Source organism: Gekko japonicus, unplaced genomic scaffold (assembly GCF_001447785.1).
Source record: "Gekko japonicus isolate JY-2015 unplaced genomic scaffold, Gekko_japonicus_V1.1 scaffold33, whole genome shotgun sequence".
Classification (NCBI taxonomy): Eukaryota; Metazoa; Chordata; class Lepidosauria; order Squamata; family Gekkonidae; genus Gekko; species Gekko japonicus.
This window is the reverse complement of record NW_015174272.1, coordinates 677,196-697,254: the sequence shown is the minus strand read 5'-3', so window position 1 is coordinate 697,254 and position 20,059 is coordinate 677,196. Positions and strand designations below refer to the sequence as shown.

Genomic DNA, 20,059 nt, shown 5'->3' with positions numbered 1-20,059 from the left:
CACCAAATAACATCAAATAACTGAGAAATGACAGTGCCCTGGTCCTTGGCTTACCACCAGCAGCCTGTGCTGTTGCCTAAATATAGAGACCAAGATGAGCCAACCACCAATATAGATCATCTGATTACAACACTAGTATTGGTTCTGCTTTCTGTAAGTACCTGATCACTTACTAGCACTTTATGCTAATGTAGAGTTTTATTATTTGTTTTAAGATTGTATATAATTTGTTACCTATATGTTTAATCTCTTTGTAAGCCGCCCTGAGACTGCTCCAGCGGGGAGGGTGGGGTATAAATTGAATGAATAAATAAACAAATAAAGTTATTCATGAACTCTTTCGTTTCTCAACAGTTTTCTGCACTGCATCCACAAGCATTTTCCCCCTTGTCCTCTTCTTCCATTGCTTTCTCAATTCCTTCCAGCATGAGCTGGGCCATGTTGAATCCCACAATATCTATCACCTCTACTTTAATTGTCTCCTGTTTTAAGAGGTTAATTATGTTTCTATACTTTGTGGAAGATTTCACCAAATCATTTTTACTCTTAGGAACAAAGTCCTTAAAGTACTTCATACCTAAACTGAAAACAATCTGTCTTCTCACTGGGAAGTCATCATGTTTCCTCAAAAATGCAGTAATGAAAACAGAAAATCACAAACGGCATTCACAAAAATCAAAGAAATACTGACTTTACTTACTACTAATTTTTTTAAAAAACTGACAAATTACTGACCAAGATGAAAAAACCCTTTACTGACCATTTTCCACCCCTGTGAATCCTAAAACAACACGGCAATCTGCTTATCTCAAAGCCATTTCCTGCAAGAGGGAGATGCTGCTTGGGGAAAAAAAATTGATCCAAGGAAGGTTATATATAATCTTACTTATAATCACATCAATGTTGGATTGAAAAGAAGAAGAGAAGAGATTGGATTTATACCCCGCCCTTCACTACCCAAGGGAGTCTCAGAGTGGCTTACAAACTCCTTTCCCTTCCCCCCCCCTCTGGGACTTCACTGGTCACACCTGGGTTTTGGTTCTCTTGGTGTCACACCCCCTGGGACCCCTTACTGGTCCAGGTAATCTTTTGTCTTCACCTGAGACAAGCCCCTCAAGACCTCCTATTGGTCTGCATTGTATTCCAATGTTTATATCCATCTGCGCACATCACCTTGACCGTGTGTCACTCTGAGGAAGCCTACAGTAGAGATGCACCCCCAAACCCAGTTTGGGTCCCCTTTCCAGGAAAGGACCCTTGCAGAACTGCATAGGTATAAGTATTACCCAACCTCCCCACTCCTCTGTCTGCTGACTTTTTTGTTTCTTCTTGTATGCTTGCAATCCTTGATTTGAGTGTAAATAACTAAATTATTGGTTTTCTTAATAAAACCCATTTCTCTTTACATTTTGGACTGGTTATTGACTCAACTAAGGCAGTGATAGATAGACAGATAGACAGATTCAACTAAGGGTCTTAAGGGGACTATCTCTGTGAACATTGATAGCAGATTCTCACTATTGCCCCACCTCTCACTTAGCTCTGTCTTTGACGCTAATTCCCGCATTCAAACCAAAGGCAAGAATATTATTTAATAAAGCTGGTAGGGGTAACAGTACTACTGGGCTCTTGCTCTTTTCTACTGCTACAGACAAACTAACATGGCTACCCATCTTGATCAACCTCAGAACACGATTATGTTTCAGGTGAACAGCATCACTTATGGTAGTAGTGGTAATACTCAAATTTGGGACATGAATGATCTTGGGTAAGGCTTGTACAGCTCCAGCTATAGCTGAATGCTTAACACTTGCTGCCCACTCAACAGGTCAAAGCAGCAAACCACCACTACAACAGGAACTATTACCACAAATAATAACTTACCACAGAAAGTCGTAGATAATTATAGGTAAACACCAGGGCCCAGGTATACTCCCCAAGTAAACTCCTACCATACGTACAAGAAACAGTCTGCCAATACAAAAATGTACATGTTGCTGTATCTATCTCTGTGATTTTCAATATGAATATACTGCAGGTGTTTCCTGATCAGAGAGAAATACTACACCTACAATGTTCTGAAAATACACTAAAGATATCAGTCTTCATTTTACCTTTATCACAGATATGCCTGAACTCAGCATTCTTAAAGTATTAGACAAGTTTGTTGTTGTTGTTCAGTCGCAGTAGAGTCTGATTCTTCGCAACCCCATGGACCACATCATGCCAGGTCCTCTTGTCTTCCGTCATCCTCTGGAGTTTGGTTAATTTCATGTTTGTTGCATCGATAACAGTCTCATCCTTTGCCGTCCCCTTCAATCTTTCCCAGCATCAGGGTCTTCTCCAGTGAGTGCTCCCTACACATTTGGTGGCCAAAGTATTTGAGCTTCATCTTCAGTATCTGGCCTTCCAGGGAACAGTCAGGGTTGATTTATTTTAGGATTGACTGATTTGATCTTCTTGCAGTCCAGGGGACTCTCAAGAGTCTTCTCCAGCGCCATCATTCAAATGAATCTATTCTTTCGTGCTTGGCCTTCCTTATAGTCCAACTCTCGCAGCCATACAGTACTACTGGGAATACCATTGCTTTGACCATACGGACTTTTGTTGGCAGGGTGATGTCTCTACTTTTTATTATGCTGTCGAGGTTTGCCATCGGTTTCCTCCCAAGGAGCAGGTGTCTTTTAATTTCATGGCTTCAGTCACCATCTGCAGTGATCTTGGATCCCAGGAACGTGAAGTCTGTCACTGCTTCCATGACTTCCCCTTCTATTTGCCAAGGAGTGATGGGGCCGGATGCCATATCTTAGTTTTTTGATGTTGAGTTTCAAGCCAACTTTTGCACTCTCCTCTTTTACCCTGAGGAAGAGGCTCTTTAGGTCCTCTTCACTTTCTGCCATTAGAGTGGTATCGTCTCCATATCCGAGGTTGTTGATGTTTTTCCCGGCAATCTTAATTTTGGCTTGTGATTCATCCAAGCCGGCATTTCACATGATGTACTCTGCATATAAATTAAATAAGCAGGGTGACAATATACATCCTTGTTGTACTCCTTTCCAATGCTAAACCAATCAGTTGTTCCATTTCCGGTTGTCACTTCTTGACCCATACACAGGTTTCTCAGGAAACATGTGAGGTGGTCTGGTACTCCCATCTCTTTAAGGACTTGCCACAGTTTGTTGTGATCCACACAATCAAAGGCTTTAGCATAGTCAATGAAGCAGAAATAGATGTTTTTCTGGTTTGTAAGCCGCTCTGAGACTCCAAGTGAAGGGTGGGGTATAAATCCAATCTCTTCTCTTCCTCTTCTTCTTCTTCTCTTCTACTCCCTTCCTTTCTCCATAATCCAGCGAATGTTGGCAATTTGATCTCTAGTTCCTCTACTTCTTCGAAACCCAGCTTGCTCCTGGCAGTTCTCTATCCATGTACTGCTGAAGCCTAGCTTGTAGGATCTTGAGCATGACCTTGGTAGCATGTGAAATGAGTGCAATTGTGTGATAGTTTGAACATTCCATGGCATTGCCTTTCTTTGGGATCAGAATGTAAACTGACCTTTTCCAGTCCCATGGCCACTGTTGCGTTTTCCAAATTTGCTGGCATATTGAGTGCAGCACTTTAACAGCATCATCTTTTAGGACTTTGAATAGCTCAGCTGGGATACCATCACCTCCACTAGCTTTGTTGTTAGTAATGCTTTCTCAGGTACATTTGACTTCACACTCCAGGATGTCTGGCTCGAGGTGAGTGATCACACCGTCATGGTTGTCAAGGACATTGAGGTCCTTCTTGTATAGTTCTTCTGTGTATTCTTGCCACCTCTTCCTAATTTCCCTTGCTTCTGTTAGGTTCCTACCATTTTTGTCCTTTATCATGGCCAGCTTTGCAAGGAACGTTGCTTGATTTCTCCAGTTTTCTTGAACAGATCTCTAGTCCTTCCCATTCTATTGTTTTCCTTTGCATTGTTCATTCAAGAAAGCCTCCTTATCTCTCCTTGCTGTTCTCTGGAAATCTTTACCAATCTTTCCTTTTCACCTTGGCCTTTTGCTTTCCTTCTTTCCTCAGCTATTTGTAAAGCCTCATCAGACAGCCACTTTGCTTTCTTGCATTTCTTTTTCTTTGGGATGGTGCTGATTGCTGCTTCCTGTACAATGGCACGAACCTCTGTCCATAGTTATTCAGGCACTCTGTCTATCAAATCTAGTCCCTGAAACCTATTCTTCATCTCCACTATATATTCATAAGGGATGTGATCAATACTCCCTCTAAGCTGTGGAGCCTTATGAGCAAAAATTCTACTTTGTGAGCTACTGGAATTAAAGTTGTGAGTGAACAATTTGGCTACTCCATAAATTAGTTTGCTCTGGAGCCATCCTTCCTGAGCTAAGACAAAAATGTGTGAGCTGGAGGCTAAAATATTGTGAGCTAGATCACACTAACTCAGCTTAGAGGGAACACTGGATGCGATCTAGGTCAAACCTGAACAGCCTAGTGGTTTTCCCAACTTTCTTCAGTTTAAACCTGAATTTTGCAATGAGTAGCTCATTGGAGCCACAGTCAGCTCCAGTTCTTGTTTTTACTGACTGTATAGAACTTCTCCATCTTTGACTGCAAATGATATAATGATATGATATAAATTATATAATACATCTGATTAAATCAGATTTCTTATTTAAATCTGATTCAGAAATCTGATTTAATCAGATTTCTGATAGGCAAGTTTAATAATGTGCAAAAACCTAAATATGATGTTTGTGGACAATGTATAAGGTAGTGAATTAAGTTACACATTTTGAAAGGACTCGTTTCTTACTGTAGAATGGTCTCATTGAAACCAGTAGTCTTACTAGAAAACTACTCCACAATAAAAACTTTAAAAGGATATATTTTTATGGACTTAAGTATAACTTGTGAAGTGACTTGAATCAGCTGAAGTGACTTGACTGTATTCTCCCATAATAAAGAAGATTATTAAGGTAAGAGTATCTTTATCCTTTTATGTTCCTGCTTTGTATAGCCTTTTAAAATTATGTGACCAAGAACCACAACAGACTCTGCTAAAGAATTGCTGGAAAATTCCTCCTCCTTTTCTAAGAATATCCAACTCATCCTCCCCCCTCCATTTATTCCCTTGCACATTGCTATACTCGAGTCAACCTCCCTCCCTATTGTTTTTGCCTTTCCCCTTTCCAATCAAAGTCTTAATAGAAGGAGAGGGGAAATAAGTAACAGAAAGGGAACCGTCAGGCCTCCCCTCCCCGTCTCAAATAAGCGATAATTAATTGTATTTACTCATTAGTGTGAGAAAATGCAGCCTGGACATGCTCTAGAGCTCTATTTTCCTTTTGTCATTTTACATCTTTCAAGACTGGTACGTGACATTCGCAGCGACGGGAGGCGCAATGGTATAGCCCGATCTCGTCACATCTCAGAAGCTAGGCAAGGTCACTATTTGGAAGGGAAACCACCAAGGAAGGCTCTGCAGGGGGAGGCAATGGCAAACCACCTCTGCTTCTCACTTGCCTTGCAAGCGCCCTGCTGTGTCGGCATAAATCGGGTGCGACTTGGGCACTCTACACACACGTGACATTCAAACTCAGATTTTGCTGGGACTGAAAACCTTACGTCCCCGTTTGGAACATACTGTTCTCCCGCCAAGTACCCTACTTTGAGCGCCGTAACCTACGTTGCCTTGACACCTTTGCGGAAATACGCCAGTAATTCCAACACCCCCCCGCGGCCCCATTACCACCGCAACCAGACCCGGCTGAAAACACACAACGGCATAACTCGAGGCAATAAACCGGAACTAGATTACTGAGGGGAGGGAAAGAAAAAATAGGCTCTCTCATCACGTGAGAGGAAATCCTGCCGTTTCCGCCTCTGGCTAGCCAATTAAAACGCACTAGGCCGTGGGTCGGTTAAAGAGTTTAAATCTCCCGGGGCTCCGTTTAAGGAACTGTAAAATTGTGGGTGGTTTGGCTGGAGTCCGTCAGAGCAGGCTGCAGAAAGAAGTCGCCTCCGATTCGGTGACGATATGGGCGGCCCAGAAGAAACAGGTGGGCGGGGGTGTCTCGTGGCGGGTGAGACTGGGTCGTCCCCCTCCCTTTTTGAGCTTAGCTAAGTGAGGGTCTCCTTTTTCTAGCTATGTTCCACTTGTTCCGCTTTGCCTCTTCCGTGATTCCTAGTACCAATGCAGGGGATGAGTGTCTGACGTAATGTGTATGTACTAAAACCCTAGGCTTCCTTAACACTTTTAATGCAATGTTGAATTTTTCCATCTTTCCTTTCCCCCAAAAAAGCTTCCGTTTAAGTGGTCAGCCATTATACATGAAAGTCCCTTTTAGTTCATTTGGTTTCTTGTGTCGCGTACTAATTGTTCTGGTTTGCGTTTTAGTGTAGTCTCAAATCTTTTTTCTTGAATTCTTAATCTCTAAAGTGAAGCAAACAGTTGGACTGTCCATCTTGGGCTCTTTTGCAGGCCTCTTGTCTAGTTGGACTGTCCATCTTGGGCTCTTTTGCAGGCCTCTTGTCTATTGTCCCTCTTTAAATGGAGTTAATTAGGGTCAATTTAAGTTGGAGTAGATTGCATTCCTCTTGTAATTTCTGTAGCTAGAGAACAGTGGTGCAAAATGTCATGACAATATCAATTTGATACATTTTCATATGTCAAGTTAATACTATGGGCTAATTGAAATCTGAAAATGGGAAGAATTTTTTTTTAATGGAAGGCTTGGACAGATGAGGAGCTGCGGTGGCTCAAGTGGTTAAAACGCTGAACTGCAGGCTGTGGAAGGTCAGTAGTTCGGCAGTTCGAGACCCAGGGGTGCCGTCTGACCGCGTGAGCTCCCGTCTCTAGTTCTAGCTCCTGCCAACCTAGCAGTTCGAAAGCAAGAAATTGCAAGTAGATAAATAGGTACCACTTCAGTGGGAAGGTAACAGCATTCTGTGCGCCTTGGTGTTTAGTCATGCCGGCCACATGACCACGGAAACGTCTTTGGACAGCGCTGGCTCTTCGGCTTTGAAACGGAGATCAGCACCGCAACCCTAGAGTCGGATTTGACTGGCTTTCGAGCAAGGGAACCTTTACCTTACCTATACAGATGGGGGATTTTTATATTGGACCAATTGGTAGACTGTGATGAGTTTTTGTCATTTTCTCAGCTGAGGTCTAGATATGATTGTCAATTTCTGTTGAATGTTAATATTTACAATTGCAACATCTGCTGGTATCTAAATATGGCCCTACAGCATTAAGTGTCTCAGAGTCCCTTTTGCTCCTGGATACTCTAATTGAATTGATGCAGAAGATGAAACTTTCAATATTTGTCTAAATATTTGTAGTACTTTTACAATTTCCATTATTTGTTTTCATACAGGCTAATACATATCATATGATAATTTTCATGAAGGCAAAAATGAAGTCAAGCAGTAGTAATAATTATATAATTAGTCCTCTATATAATCAACAATTGTGGGAGATGTACTAAAAGGAAGGACAGGATTGCCCATTGGAAACAATGGGAGAGACTTGAAGGCCCATTGGAAATAATGGGAGCCAGGAATGCCAATTGACTTGCATGGGCTCCATTGAAATGCATTACAGCTCAAGAAGAGTTCCAAAGAAAATGCAGAATGGATTTTCCAGTAAGGTCTCTGGTCCCAAATACACTGCTCTGGGACTGGAATGACAGGCCCCAGAGTGGAATGACAGCCCCTGGGGGTAGCAGATGTATCCTGGGACTGGAATGACAGGCTCCAGAGTGGAATGACAGCCCCTTGTGGTAGCAGGAGTGTCTTGGGACTGGAATGACAGGCCCCAGAGGAAGCTAGTTTCAGATACCATATCCATTTTGGTTCTGATAGTAAGACAGGTAGATAAGAGGAGACATCATCTGGATGATGACCTTTGTAGCATTCTCAGTAATTTTGGGTTGAGTCTGTTTTCCCCTTTTCCCTTTGTTTGTTATGCTGACTTTTGACAAAAAATCTTGGATGTCTAGTTCACTTGGATTGCCTGAAGTATGTAGATCCTCATAATAATCCTTAAATTGATGCACAATATCTTCTGACCTAATAAATTGCTGATTATTCACTACTATTCTTGCTATATTATTCTTCTTTTGCTCATTTTTCTGTAGTTTAGTGGAAACTTTTGAGTGCTTGTTCCCGAATTCAAACTGCTATTGCCTGATATATCTCATCATTCTTTCTAACTTTGCAGACCTCTGCATTTCTAACTGCAACCTAAGATATAACAGCCTTGTACTTGATCTGAAAGATATCCTTTATGTTCCACCTCAGGATCTCCAGTCTGCCATACTAACTGATTCTCTTTGTCTCTATTCTGTCTATAGATTTCTAACTTTTTTTTTTAAAGCACCCTCTTATATAAGCTTTGAAAGTGTCCTAGACAATAGGCTAACTGACTGGGGAGGGAATACTGAATTCCAAAAAATCTTGAATTTCTTTACCCACATCAACTTGAACCTCTGCCCAGTTCAATAACCATGCTACTAGACTCCAACTTCTCTAATACTTGCCTTGCGATCATATGACCAGGAGATGGTCACAGGTGCATGGACAGCGAAAATCATGGGACCTATAACCACATCATGGATCTGGGGCATAATTTCTGTTGAGACAATATAGAAGTCTAGTCTCGAACATGTTTATGTGGTGTGGAATAAAATGTGTAGTCTTTGCCACGAATGGACAAGCCTCCGAACTTCAAATGTATTTCTTTGATTCCACACAGAAAGGCTTTAGGCAAAGATCTTGTAGTTTGATTATTAGATGACCTATTGAGTTTTGCATCTGGAACACCATCTCCTCCTCATATAATCTCTTCTTCCAAAAAGTTTTCTAGTTTTAGTTTTCTAGTTGTTCCATCAATAATCTAAAAAAATTAGACTAATTTTGATGAGGTTCATATACATTCACAAAAATATAGAAGTTGTTTGCCACCTGACATTTCAACATTAAATGTCTACCATTTGGGTCCTCAGTCTTCTCCTTAACCACAGTATTACGGTTTCTCAGAATAATTGCCACCCCTGCCTTCTTAACATTATTACATGCCTTAAATGTCCTAACAAGATTCATTGGGAAAAAAATCTGGTTGCCTTTTTTATATGAGTTTCTTGAAGGAAAAATACAGCTGCTTTCTCTCTCTCAATCAAGCACATAGCTTTATTTCGCTTGACAGGTGAACTAAGTCCTTTAATATTTATTGTACTACTAATAAAATTGCTCATCTTTATTTAGTAAATATACAGTTACCTGTAATATAATGTAATACCAAATATTACAACTTATATACTTCAGATACTTGAGGAACCATCTCCTCTAAACCTTTAAGATGCTGCTGTGCTTTCTCTATGGTATGAAATAAAGTAAAGGTAAAGGTTTCCCTTGCTCGAAAGCCAGTCGGATCCTATTAAAAAAACATTTACACCAAAGGGAATACCCCAACTAGATTGAATTCTTAAAGATCTTAATTTACTAGTTAAAAACTGAAAATGACGCCTTTTGGACAGAGTGTCAGGAAGGTCATTTAGAATCTGTAATTCATGACTGTCTACAGGAAGCTTTCAATTCCACATATTATGCAGAATTGCATCCTTAGTTCTCAGCATAATGAACGTAGCTAATACATCCCGTGGTTTCCCAAGTTTTTTTGCTATTCCTGTGCCTATTGCTGTACTACGATCTATACCTAAATATCCTTTTAGTATGTCTTCCCAAAAGCCCACAAGGTCTTTCCTTTCAATATTTTCCGGTAGCCCTTGAAATTTTAAATTAGGCTTTCAACTTTCATTTTACACCTCCAATTTAGCTTCGAGTGAGGCCCATTCAGGAATCCAGTCCTTTAACTCTGCTGCCTCTTTCTCTAAGCTCTGCTCAACAAATTTAATTCTGTCCTCCAGCTGGGCTTGGTTTTTCTCCTAGTTCCTTTGTTAACTGCATACAATCTCCTATTTTTGCCTCTAGTCCCACCATCTTATTCATAATTTAATTAAATATTTATTCTATCTTCCTATCCGTTTCTTCTAGTTTGGATTCCAAGTATTTTCCCCACTTACCATTTCTGTGGCTTATACGTTCTTCTAAACTCTTAAATTCTTTCAGAAAAATTTCCTTTCATAGATTCTAACAGTGAGTTTCCGTATTCTTTTTAGCTAGCATATTCCTGAAATAATCCTTAATTTTTGCTTTTTTCTTAAACATATATCTCACTTAACCAAATTTAAATCCTAGCATTTGAAGACAGAAGGGCGCACACTAGAACATATATCTGAAAAAAGCACTACAATTCACCCACTATTCTAATAAGTGAACATGTTCTTAATAGAACAAATCACACACAATCCAGTAATAACTCAGTGAGGTGGATGGACTATAAGCAGTTCCTACCCAGTGGGTATGTTATATCTATACTAAACATTCAGTGATTCGAGAAGACTATAAATGAAAAGTACCAAAGGGGCAATAAATCGTTAACCAAATAACCATTTAGTAATACACAGAGGCTATAAAGATTGTAAGGAAGAAGTGTTGGTTCCGCCATTCTTCTCTCCTCCTTGCAGAAGGTGGCAGGGTTCTCTCAGAGCTGACGAAGTCAGGAGCCAGGTGCTCAGGGCTCTGCCGAAACAAGGGTGGCAACCAATGTTCCCTCTAAGCTGTAGAGTCTTGTGAGCCAACATTCTACTTTGTGAGCTACTGGCATTAAAGTTGTGAGCAAGCGACTTGGCTACTGCATGAATCAGTTTGCTCTGGAGCCATCCTTCCTGGGCTAAGGCAAAAATGTGTGAGCCAGAGGCTAAAAAACTGTGAGCTAGCTCACACCAACTCAGCTTAGAGGGAACACTGTGGCTCACACATTTTTGTCTTAGCTCAGGAAGGATGGCTCCAGAGCAAACTAATTTATGCAGTAGCCAAATCACTCGCTCACAGCTTTAATGCAAATAGCTCACAAAGTAGAAATTTTGCTCACAAAACTCCATAGCTAAGAGGGAACATTGGTGGCAACTACCACCCTTCCCTTCCTTGCAAGTCTTTTCTCAATATTTTATGTCAATTAATAAATGTGATATGTAGAGTCTCAGGAATTAATGGAATAAGGAAGTGGATTGCCCTATTTTGCCAAAACAATGGGATATGGCCTTAAAGTTTATACCTGCTTTCCATGGATTTTAAGTTGTGACATCAAGTCACAGCCAATTCATGGCAACCCCATAGGGTTTTAAAGGCAAGAGACATTTAGGGGCAATTTGCCCTGGTATTCCTTGGTGGTCTCCCATCCAAAAAGTAACCAAGGCCAACCCTACTTAGTTTCTGAGATCTGATGCGATCAGGCTAGCGACTTATTCAGCAACAGATTATGTTTAGGATATATTGGGCACCACAGTGACTCTGTAGCAAAGGACTGAGTAAAGTGCCTAACTGTTGGTGTTGTCTGAGTCCAATGGCCCTCACATTGTAACTCACAGAACGCGTCCCTTAAAAATATGGTGTGTGTGTGCCCGCTCATTCAGTTTTTCCTGGGAAGACGTTATTACTCATATTTTTGTATTAGAATGTTAATTGTTTTTTGAGGATGCTTATGTACTTTTAAACTATCTGCCCACCTCTTGGAGGCTAACCAATGGTCCACAAAAATGGACCTTCCGTGCCCTTACTACAGCTAAAAGACACGTATTACAACATTAGAATGATAAATGCCTACCTCCAGCAAATCGATGAACTGAGGACCTTAGAACTCTGTTAACATTTGAATGTATGGCATATAGATGACAGTGTATGGTCTTTTAGATATTTGGAAACCTTTTTTAGAAACTTATGTGCAGATCTGACACTACTGTTATATTTTTGTATCTATTTTATGTATCCTCTCCCTTTAAAAAAACCTCTATTTTGTTGCTGGATTTTGAGTCCCCCCCTTTTTTCCTGTTTTCCTGGGTTTTTAAAAAGAAAGTTATGTGAATGGGGAGAATTGGCTTCATGTCCTTTATTTTAAGGTTCTGTTTGCATGTGTCCTGAGTATGCAACAGTAACTTGACAAGTTATCTTACCTCAGACTTTTATGAACAGGGTACATTCCAAATTGTTAAATAGTCTTAGATCAGTGTCATTATAGAGACATCTCATGAAATGTGCCTCTAGGTCTACCAAATTTGGCATTGCAAAACTAGGTCATATCACCTAAATGGCTCCAACAGAAGTATTTACATAATAAGCTACAATGTTCCAAGTGGTATTACAACTGTTCTCATTCATAAAAACATGGTTTTGTTCTCTTTTGCTACTTCATAGTTTCAGTAATGCCTTCAGTTCTACATGTAAGTTAACAAAAACTTACATTGGACCTACCATAAAGTTTTACAGTCAAGCAAAATAAAGATGAAAAAGGGTTCCCATCAAATCTGGTTCTTGCCAATGGTTGGCTTAAGAACTATTCCATAAGCAAGAAATCTTGTGGCATCTTCAGTCTAATAGTTTTTTTTATTCTAGCATAAGAAAAAAATGCTAGAGTTTTCTTAGTCTTCAAAAACTTCTTGAATTTTAAGATATAATCAGACTTTTTAATTTGTTTGGCTACTTATCCCATTTATATGAGTGCAGAAAATGTGTGATAAGCTCTTTTAGTTGTCTTTGTAGTAAATTCCACCAAGCAACAAAACAAGAAGTTATGAAATACTAATCAGATAACTAAAAAAGCAAGAGAAAAACAATAGTCTCCTTAATTGTCAGTGATATCATGCAGCGAATATGATCCTTGAGCTTCTCCTGCTAGCTAAACCTGACTGAAATGCTTTATAGATTTTGTCATGATAGGCTGCATAATACTGTAAGAAAAATGCATTGGTTCAGGATCAGTTTCAAGACTTTGCTTGCCAGTTTAAATTTAGTAATTACTATTCTACAGTGATTTGGTTACAAGAATTACACACAATACTGTTAATAAAATAACAAGTTTATATTTTTCAATGACCTTAAACTAAATTCTAAAGCTACATCAAAGTATTAATATATAAGTAAAAGCACACTGATGAGAGTATCTATTTTAGTATTGTAAAAATGTATTCTAATTTTAATATCCTCTTTGTTCATATTTTTTGTGCCTTCCCTAAAGCTAGGTATTTTTAATGAACAAAGACAACATTCCAAATTTAGTGAGGTAACTCCTCATTATAATACTGTCTCTGTGTATTCCCCCCTTTGGATTTCCACTTATAACAGAAGACAGCAGAACTTTAGTTTTCCTAAGATTTTTTAAGGAGGAGTCTGTTTTAATTTCCAACATATCCAGTTGAAGTACAGTTTATAGTAAAATCTGGATATAAATTGAATGAAACCAGAACTGATGATCAAAAATTAAATGTAATGTCTAGTTTCTATCATACACTTTGGGAAAAGAATATAAGATTCCAAAGGTATGTAACCTTATAAGATTCCTAAGGTATTTGTCATCGCATAAAACACTTATTTATACTGAATTATGTCCCTCTGATTAATATGACATTAAATGTATTTACAGTGGTGCTGTTTCCCAGCCAGCCACCAATATGGCAACGCCTTGGAGTGACACTGGCACAAGCTGCTGGACTAGTGAGGAAAGGGGCAGATCCAGGGGCATGGCAGGATTTGGTTGGCTCCCTAACTTGCCCAAGCCTAGAACACCCCTCCAAACCAGTGGAAATTTATGCTGTCAAAAAGCATGGTGTAGAACATAGGAACCCATGAAACAGTAAAGACTGAGCCCCCCCCCAGACATGCCCCCCCCAAGCCCTGGTGGAGCACAAGGTGCTGACTACAGCTGCTGTTGGCCCCTAAATGCTATTTTCCCAAGAAGAACAGTGACTACATTGGTACATCAAGGGATGCCGGCTTGATTTTGAAGATATAAGACCACCAATTTATTTACCTGCTGGAGTACAGAGAGGCAGGGGTCATTTGGGGGGGGGAACCGGGGAGGACGCCATCCCCCCGGGTGAGGTGTGGGAGGGCGGGGCCTGGAGCTCCCTGCTGGTGCCCGCTGGAGGTCGCCGCTGGCTGTGGGGAGGACACACTTCCGGTGATGTCAGGGGGTGTGGCATATGCTAATAAGTTATGCTAATGAGCCCCCCTAGCTCTTTTTCTACGAAATGACCCCTGCAGAGAGGTAACTGTAATCCCTGAGAAGTCGCAGCGTTGGAATCTTCGTTCATTTGTCTAGAAAACAAAGCAGATTTCTGTCGTTATCTGTACAGATTAAAAAGCCCTTGGTAGGGGATACCATATCCTTTTACGTGCAAACAGATTCTGTACTTCTCTGGGAAGCTATAACACTAACTTTTTATTTTGACAGAATGGGTCAACGTAGTGAACAGTCTTCTGGCAAAATGTAACATAGACCTACATGTTACTGATCTCTTTGACTGCGGAGCTAAAGTGTTTATTTCTCTTTATGAGTCAGTGCTGGGAGAGAAAGTTCCGGGTAAGACTGCTTGCATGATGCAATGTCTTGGTTGTTTAGGGCATTAAAAAAAATCTGTATATGTGCTTGTACAATATATTGCAGAGGGATAACTGTGTCTTGTAGCAGCTTCATAGGCTAACAGAATTATTGTGACATGATTTAGTGGGCTCTAGTCTATGAAAGCTTGTTCCATTTTGTTTTGTTGAAGGTCCAATATAAGACTCCTTTTTGTATAGCAACTGTATAGGACTGCAGTTTTGTATAGGACTGCAGTTGGGCATAAATGAGCAACATAATTCTAATTCCAAGGATTTTTTGTAATAACATTCCTAAAAACTATTTGCATTTTAAAAGCCCAGTTATTTAATTAAATACGAAGGATGTTACCAGAACTTAAAAATGTCTTTATCCAAGCTAATTTATGTGAAAAGATATTTGCAGACTTGTTTTAACTTGGATAGCATAAGAAGTTGGTATTTTGGGGGGCTCTTAAACTGTGTACTCTCCTGTGTAAAGATAGAATGATGCAGTTCCATTATTTTATAGATTTAATAGCCGAACCTAGATGTCAAGAAGATGATGCTCACAATGTGCAGGCAATCATAGATTCTTTGGCAATGGACTACTTGCAGATCAGCCTGTCACATATAACTGGTGGGTACCCAGAACTTAACATTCAATATCTTGTTGGTTAATGGACAAAATATTCTTGAGGCCCAGCCTTGTGCCTCTTGCTGCTTAGAGTAAATGGGAGTTTGTTTGGCTGAAGCCAGCAAGATTTCGTTTCATTATGTATTAATTTCATTCTGAATCTACAGCATACAGAAAGCTTATGCAACAGTTTTTAAGCCTGTGTTCTTATTCATGGGAGCAAGACCTGTTGAACATCAGAAAAAGCAGGTGAAGTTTCAAGCAGCCAAATGTTTATCCCCAAGTGGCCCCATTACAATCCCTGAAGAATTTTTGCTGCAGCTGCTTTGGAGAAATAAGACTTAAACTGCTTTATGGGTTTTAAAACCACGGCTTTGAAAGCTAAGCTACCAGTTTCAAAGAAAAGCCAGTTATTTTGAATAATTTTGGAAATATTGACCTGGCAACTCTGCTGTAGTTACTGACAGCTGCACATGTAAGGTAGTGCTATTTTGGGATGCAGCTTTTACCTCAGGAAACAGTCAAAGCTTTCTGAAGACTACAATGAATTGTTCCCAAGTGGTGATAACTGGCGAGGCAAGATGAATGGTAGACATATGTCAATTCACCATTAGTTGCAAATAGGTGACACCAGGGGTCATTTCGTAGAAAAAGAAGTGCAGGAGCTCATTAGCATAACCCATTAGCATAACTTAGGCTGTGGTCACACAGCCTATATAATCCACTTTCAGTCCACTTCCAATCCACTTTCCAACTGGATCTTGCCAGTTCACACAGTAAAATCCAGTTGGAAAGTGCACTGAAAGTGGATTGAAAGTGGATTATTTAGCGTGTGTGAGACCACAGCCATATTTGCATATGCCACACCCCCTGACATCACTGGAAGTGTGTCAGAAGGCAGCACCCACCGCTCAGGCTCTACTGGACTGTTTTGGATTGCTAGCTATTGGGGGGGGGGGAACTTGCAGATCTGTCCTTGCAGAGGAGGGGGACCTTGTACCTGAATAAAACTTGGTCTTAAAGGTGCCACTGGACTGTTTTGGACCAGGGGGCCGGAGGGGCTCTGCAACTTACCTGGCTGCTTCTTGCTGTGATTGAGGACTGCTGGGAGCAGGGGGTGGGGCTTGTTGCATGTGCCCGCCCCCTGGGCTCTTTACTGCCGGAGCTCTGCTCCTGTGCGCTCCTGCAGAAAATGACCCCTGGGTGACACCTACTCTGATTGTAGCTCTCATTCTTTTGTCTGCATTTCAATTTCATTTGTGCTTGAATAGACTGAGACCTTGTAATAATACCCCCCTCCTCTGTGTGTGTGTGTGTGTTTATCTGCCAACTAAAGGTAACATTGATTCCGGCGTACAATATCTTATACAATAATAATGTAGTTCGTTTTTAAGATACTACAATATTCATTGCCCTCCCTTCTGTTTCACTTCTGCTCCTTCTCTTGTATTGCATAACTCTCCTCATTTGTCCCTATCCCGCCCACTCCAAAAGCACAAAGAAACTAAGAATCTAGATATTTGGCTTATTGCAGTCTATGCAGCTTTTTGCACATGAGTCCTTATTTGGTTTAGAGACGACTAAAGGCCCAGAATGTTCCCAAAGCAAAGGCTGCTACTTTCTGGGGTGAACAGTTTATTTTCTCAAGATGAAGAGGAAATGTCCTTGTTTATATGGAGCAAATTATTTGAGAACTGAGCTAACTGCAGAGTTCAGATAGTTTGTGTATACAAGATCGCCCAGGTGGGTGCAGTAGATAGTGCTCCCCAGTAATATTCAGAGGAGCATCTGCTGAAGCCAGAAACTGGTTCCCAATCCCTCTGATCACTTACTGATCCTTTGCTGTCTGTATCGACATTGTATACTATCTATTGTACCATATTTATAATGAATGACTTAAAGACACTTTCCCCATGGTTCTTATTTACATAGAAAAGCCACCTTTAACTCAGCGTGTTTGATAGCAGTTGATTCAATTTTTCAGAGATTGTAAATATAGATTTAACACTTTTAAGAGCCTCCATACTAAAAAAAAACAGTCTGGAGGATTTGGAGTGAAACCGCCTGTGATATGTCTTCACTGTTTTCCCTTTGCCAAGCTATTGCATTAATCAGGAATGTTAATTTAAACAGGATTCATTGTATCACTTTAATTGTACCACCTGTTCCAGCCCAGTATGTCACTATTATTTTATCTTCTTTGCCAAGATATTAACAAAGCTTTCTATTCAGGTGAGAACATTGTGAAAGGAGATAGAGAGTCCATTAGAAATCTCTTGGAAATATTTGATGGCTTGTTTGAGTACCTTACAGAAGAAATCAGTGAGACTGCTTCTGAGGGTGGCACAGAGTGGAAAAATACAGCAAATGGTATGTCCCGTAGGGATACAGTGTGTTGGATTTAATTACTCCCTTCTGTTAAATGAGGAGGCCTCCTTGGACAGAAGGACTCAACACTTAGTGGAAGGAAGTAATTGGATCCAAGGCTGTGTCCCGTTTTTATTTACTTTAAAGGAATGTGGATCTTTCTGCACCTAGGGGCTGGAGGAGGTGAGGACTGTTGCTAAAAAGAAAAGTACATTAAACCACACATTTAGTCCCGGTCACCCATGGCATCACAAATGGTGAGGATTTGTACTGGTTCCAAAATGCAGTTGGAAGGGGAAAGTAGAATTGCATGTTACAAAGAGCTGCCCTAGACAGCAGCCCTGTTCAATTTCTTCCCTTCCCCCCTACACTTGTTTACTCTGTATTGTAACGTCACAATATTAATTTCCCCAGTGATGTGATGCAAAGAAACACACAACATCACGACATCACAATTGGGGCAGAACTTAACATTTGTGGAGCAAGAGGGGATGGAGCTTGACAAGTCTGTTCTTTGCAATGTGTGGTTCTGTCCTCAGTCAGGGCTTTGAGAGGAGAATTCTCTAGAGCCCCTAGAACAGCCTGAGGATGCCCAATACTGCTGTGCTATTAAAACTGAACAGGAGTTAGCCTGGTATCAGTGCCTGAGTGGGAGACTGTATGTGACTTCAATATAAGTTGTTTTGAATTTTTTGAAGGAGCACCACAATCTAAAGTTAACAAAGATGTGAAACAGCTACCAGAAATGCCTCTCTGTATGTTCTTCTGATTGCATAATGCTGTGGTAGAAACTGAACAAAAAGACTTGTGCTTCATTTGGTGCTATTTTGCTGTTTAAAAGACGACATGGTTCTTATCACACGTGATGTTCCTCCATTGCATTTATTTAAAACATTTGTAAGCCTACCATTCTCCCAGGAAACTGGGACCCAAGCAACAGATAGCAACAACAATAAAAACCAATACATCATAAAAACACCAAGAACAACCATTTCAATAGCCAGCCATTTCTCTCATTAGTAACTGTGACCGCAGTCCACACATACAGAACTCTCTCCAAGTAAGGCTATTATGAAAGAATAGATTGTGAATGCAACCTTTATCCTTTTGGTTGACTCTTTGTTGAATTTCTTTAGGTAAAAATATATATATGGCACTAGAAAGCCATGTAGAAATATGAGTCATTGAAATGACTTGCCTTCAGTTATTTAAAAATTGTGTAGGACTTACATAAACTTTCCTCAAATACTAATAATATAAAAACACACCTATAAAATGAAGCAGTAAAAACAGTCTGAATCCCACCAGGTGCTTGCCTAAGCAAAAATACCTTTTAAAATATTTGCAAGATCCAGGGCACTTAGGGTTTTATACTGTCTCAAACTATATTGCAGAACTAGCAGTGGAGTCTGCAAATTTTTCCCAATGTGGTCTGAGTATTCCCAGAAGAACTGACCTGGTGTCAACGGAGCAGGTTTACATTAAAGTCTAGAACTTCCGTACATATTCTGAAGTATTTCAGAAGTAGATTCAGGGGAGCAGCTGTGCTGACTGGCTCCAAAATGGAAAACATGGTGTATCCAATTTTTGTCCAACTGAACATGGTGTATCCAGTTTTTGATTTTGTCTCCCTTTAATATTGCTGGTTCTAACTGTGAGCTTAGAACATTAATCTGATGTTCCCTTTTAATAGACATTTCTTCTAGCAGAAATTATTTCCTAAAAGTATACATTATTTTTTATGAACAAGCAATATTCAAAATGTTAACCAACAGCTGGCTTTAAAGGTAATCTGACTTGTCATGTAAAAGCTGAAGGTGCTGATACAAAATGATGATCCTGAAACTGACTTTATGACTCCTTCTTATGTAAATCGATCATGGAATATATAAGCCACTGTTCCAGTACAACATGAAGCAGTAACATTGTATAGGTATTAGTCATATGCTGGCAGGTATGCGCACATGTACAGAACAAAGGTGATATTTAATTACTGTGTTTGTGGCAGGCAGAGGTCTGCATAGTTCATAATAATGTCTGCTTGTAAACAGGTACTGTTAACCTGATGGCTCAAGATGAGATCCGAAGTGTTGGTCTGGAAGAAGTAGAAGGTGGCAGTGCTGTGCCCTTTCCCCCCAAAAAACTACCATCTGTGATGGGGTAAGGTTGTAACTCCATTAAATATGATTAGAATCAAGCTGAACACATGTGTTGGACTGTAGCCTCCCTAAGTAACCCAGTTTCCGCAAATGTAGTCAAAAATCACACAAAGTTTAGATGTTTTAAAATTTCACAGCTGAAAAATTAATCTTGGCAAAAATCAAACTGCAGTAGTTATCACAAAATTAGATCTAATTGTATTTCATACAATGAAGCAGCTGAAATGTTAATCTATATATCTAATTCCCAACTTGCCCCCTCCGTGCGGATACTTAAATCAGCACGGAGGGGGCAGCTGGGAGGCTGGGGGAGGTTTGTGCACACGTGGGCCAGTCCCCACGTGTGCACAAAAATAAAAAAAGTTTAAAAAAAATTCGAGGGGATGTTAAAATCCCCCCGAAAGTGCAAGAGCGAACCCTGCCG

At 40.2% G+C, this 20,059-nt stretch overlaps 1 protein-coding gene across 1 annotated transcript in view; it reads left to right on the top strand.

The window, feature by feature from the left end:
* Positions 1–5,985: 5,985 nt before the first annotated feature.
* Positions 5,986–20,059, top strand: part of CEP95 (centrosomal protein 95kDa) — a 47,192-nt gene continuing 33,118 nt past the window's right edge. Inside the window, exons 1-5 of the mRNA XM_015423643.1 lie at positions 5,986–6,056; positions 14,348–14,476; positions 15,005–15,112; positions 17,342–17,479; positions 19,528–19,636. Coding sequence (XP_015279129.1) covers positions 6,035–6,056; positions 14,348–14,476; positions 15,005–15,112; positions 17,342–17,479; positions 19,528–19,636 — 506 coding nt within the window. The 5' untranslated portion in view covers positions 5,986–6,034. The remainder of the gene's footprint in view (positions 6,057–14,347; positions 14,477–15,004; positions 15,113–17,341; positions 17,480–19,527; positions 19,637–20,059) is intronic.